The following is a 2,251-nucleotide window of genomic DNA, read 5'->3' as shown; positions in this document are numbered from 1 at the left end:
ATTTCTCAGTTTGTAATTCCTCAAGGAAACAAAGAACACGACTTTCAGCAGCTGCATGCGGAACTTAGTTGTTCTGCTAATTTAAAAAAAAACTTTGCTGCCTTCACTTTCATTGCTGCCTTCACTTTCATCCCTGCCTTCACTTTCATTGCTGCCTTCACTTTCATCCCTGCCTTCACTTTCATCCCTGCCTTTACTTTCATCCCTGCCTTTACTTTCATCGCTGCCTTCACTTTCATCCCTGCCTTCACTTTCATCCCTGCCTTCACTTTCATCCCTGCCTTCACTTTCATCCTTGCCTTCACTTTCATCGCTGCCTTCACTTTCATCACTTCTTTATCTCGACTTCTAATGTTGCAGTGCCATTTTTTAGAAATACCAAGCCCTGACTGAACAATAGAATTGAAACCTACTACTGAATGATTAAACAGCGAAGTACAAAGTTGTTTTTTTTATTTATTTATGTTGTAGGACTTAACTTGGGAATTTTTTCCTGCATGATGAACGTTTTCCTGCATAACTAATAAAGACATGACTGGCGATTCCGACTGCTGTACACTCCTTATCTGGCTTCTTTTTTGTTCACTTTTCTAACTCGTATATCCTTCTAACATATACATAACGCACTGTCGAACTTTTAGTGTATCATACGTCTTGATAATCATTATTATAACTATATTATAATAATGATAATGATGATAGTAATGGTAAAAATGATACTAAACACCAAATAGTAATCACAATGAAACTAATTTTGTTTTATGTTTATACTACAGAGTGGCTGCAGTGGCTGTGCACGGTGGCAGGCTGGTGCAGTGCGGGCGCTGTGCTCTACGGCAGCTGCCACCAGCAGGAGGTCTTCAGCGTCGCCGACGACGCGCGTGCCGACACTAGGACGCGCTTCTCTGCTCAGTACTGTGATAAGGGCATGCCCTTAGTGGCGCATAAGGTGAGATAAGGGCATGCCCTTAGTGGCGCACAAGGTCAGATAAGGCGCCATTAGTGGCGCACAAGGTGAGACAAGGGGCCTTAGTGGTGCACAAGGTGTGATAAGTGGTCCTTAGCGGCCCACAAGGTGAGATAAGGCGCCCTTAGTGGCGCACAAGGTGAGATTAGGGGTCCTTAGTGGCGCACAAGGTGAGATAAGGCGCCCTTAGTAGCGCACAAGGTGAGACAAGGTGCCCTTAGTGGCGCACAAGGTGAGATAAGGCGCCCTTTGTGGCGCACAAGGTGAGATAAGGGGCCCTTAGTGGCGCACAAGGTGAGATAAGGGGCCCTTAGTGGCGCATAAGGTGAGATAAGGGGCCCTTAGTGGCGCATAAGGTGAGCTAAGGCGCCCTCAGTGGCGCACAAAGTACGGAAAAACATCACACGTACATGAGCGTGTAAAAAATTGTATATGTATATGTGTGCTGTCATTGTTTTAACATGTCTTCCTCCACATTCAGTCACTATAAGTCTCACCATGTCTCCCTCTATTCAGTCGTCACTATAACTCTCACCATGTCTTCCTCCGTTCAGTCAGTATGAGATTCACCTCCACATTCAGTCACTATAAGTCTCACCATGTCTTCCTCCATATTCAGTCACTATAAGTCTCACCATGTTTCCCTCTATTCAGTCCCAATAAGTCTCACCATGTCTTCCTCCATATTCAGTCACTATAAGTCTCACCATGTCTCCCTCCATTCAGTCACTATAAGTCTCACCATGTCTTTCTTTATATTCAGTCACTATAAGTCTCACCATGTCTTCCTCTATTCAGTCACAATAAGTCTCACCATGTCTTCCTCTATTCAGTCACTATAAGTCTCACCACATCCTCCACATTCAGTCACTATAAGTCTCACCACACATTCAGTCTCTATAAGTCCTGTCTCTTATACACATCTAGATGTGTATAAGAGACAGGCCTCATCCGGCTGTAAGGCTATAGCAACTTGCAAAGGTCTGTCCCACGGTGCGTCTCCTTTGTGTTATACAAGACACTTTTCCCTGTTCTATTGTATTGAAAGCAGCACTCACATGACACTTCGGCACACCTCAACCGTAAACAGACGTTCTTTGAGCCCAACACCTTTGAAATGAGAGCGCCCTGAATACACTAACACATCTTTTACATCAGATAAGCCTTATTTATTTAAAGACCTGGCACAGGAAGCTTTGAACCAAGGTAAGGTCCTTTGTTTAAAAAACTTGTTGACGAAGACGAACAATGAGGTGGCGACGTTATTCAAATTACGTACGGGGC

At 44.2% G+C, this 2,251-nt stretch overlaps 1 protein-coding gene across 1 annotated transcript in view; it reads left to right on the top strand.

Moving 5' to 3' along the window:
* Positions 1-776: 776 nt before the first annotated feature.
* Positions 777-2,251, top strand: part of LOC108673025 (kinetochore-associated protein 1) — a gene marked incomplete at both ends in the record, with an annotated part of 5,602 nt that continues 4,127 nt past the window's right edge. Inside the window, one exon of the mRNA XM_018160792.1 lies at positions 777-949. Coding sequence (XP_018016281.1) covers positions 777-949 — 173 coding nt within the window. The remainder of the gene's footprint in view (positions 950-2,251) is intronic.

Source organism: Hyalella azteca, unplaced genomic scaffold (assembly GCF_000764305.2).
Source record: "Hyalella azteca isolate HAZT.00-mixed unplaced genomic scaffold, Hazt_2.0.2 contig2009, whole genome shotgun sequence".
Lineage (NCBI taxonomy): Eukaryota > Metazoa > Arthropoda > Malacostraca > Amphipoda > Hyalellidae > Hyalella > Hyalella azteca.
Note: the sequence above shows the minus strand (reverse complement) of the source record. Positions and strands in the feature narration are given on the sequence as shown.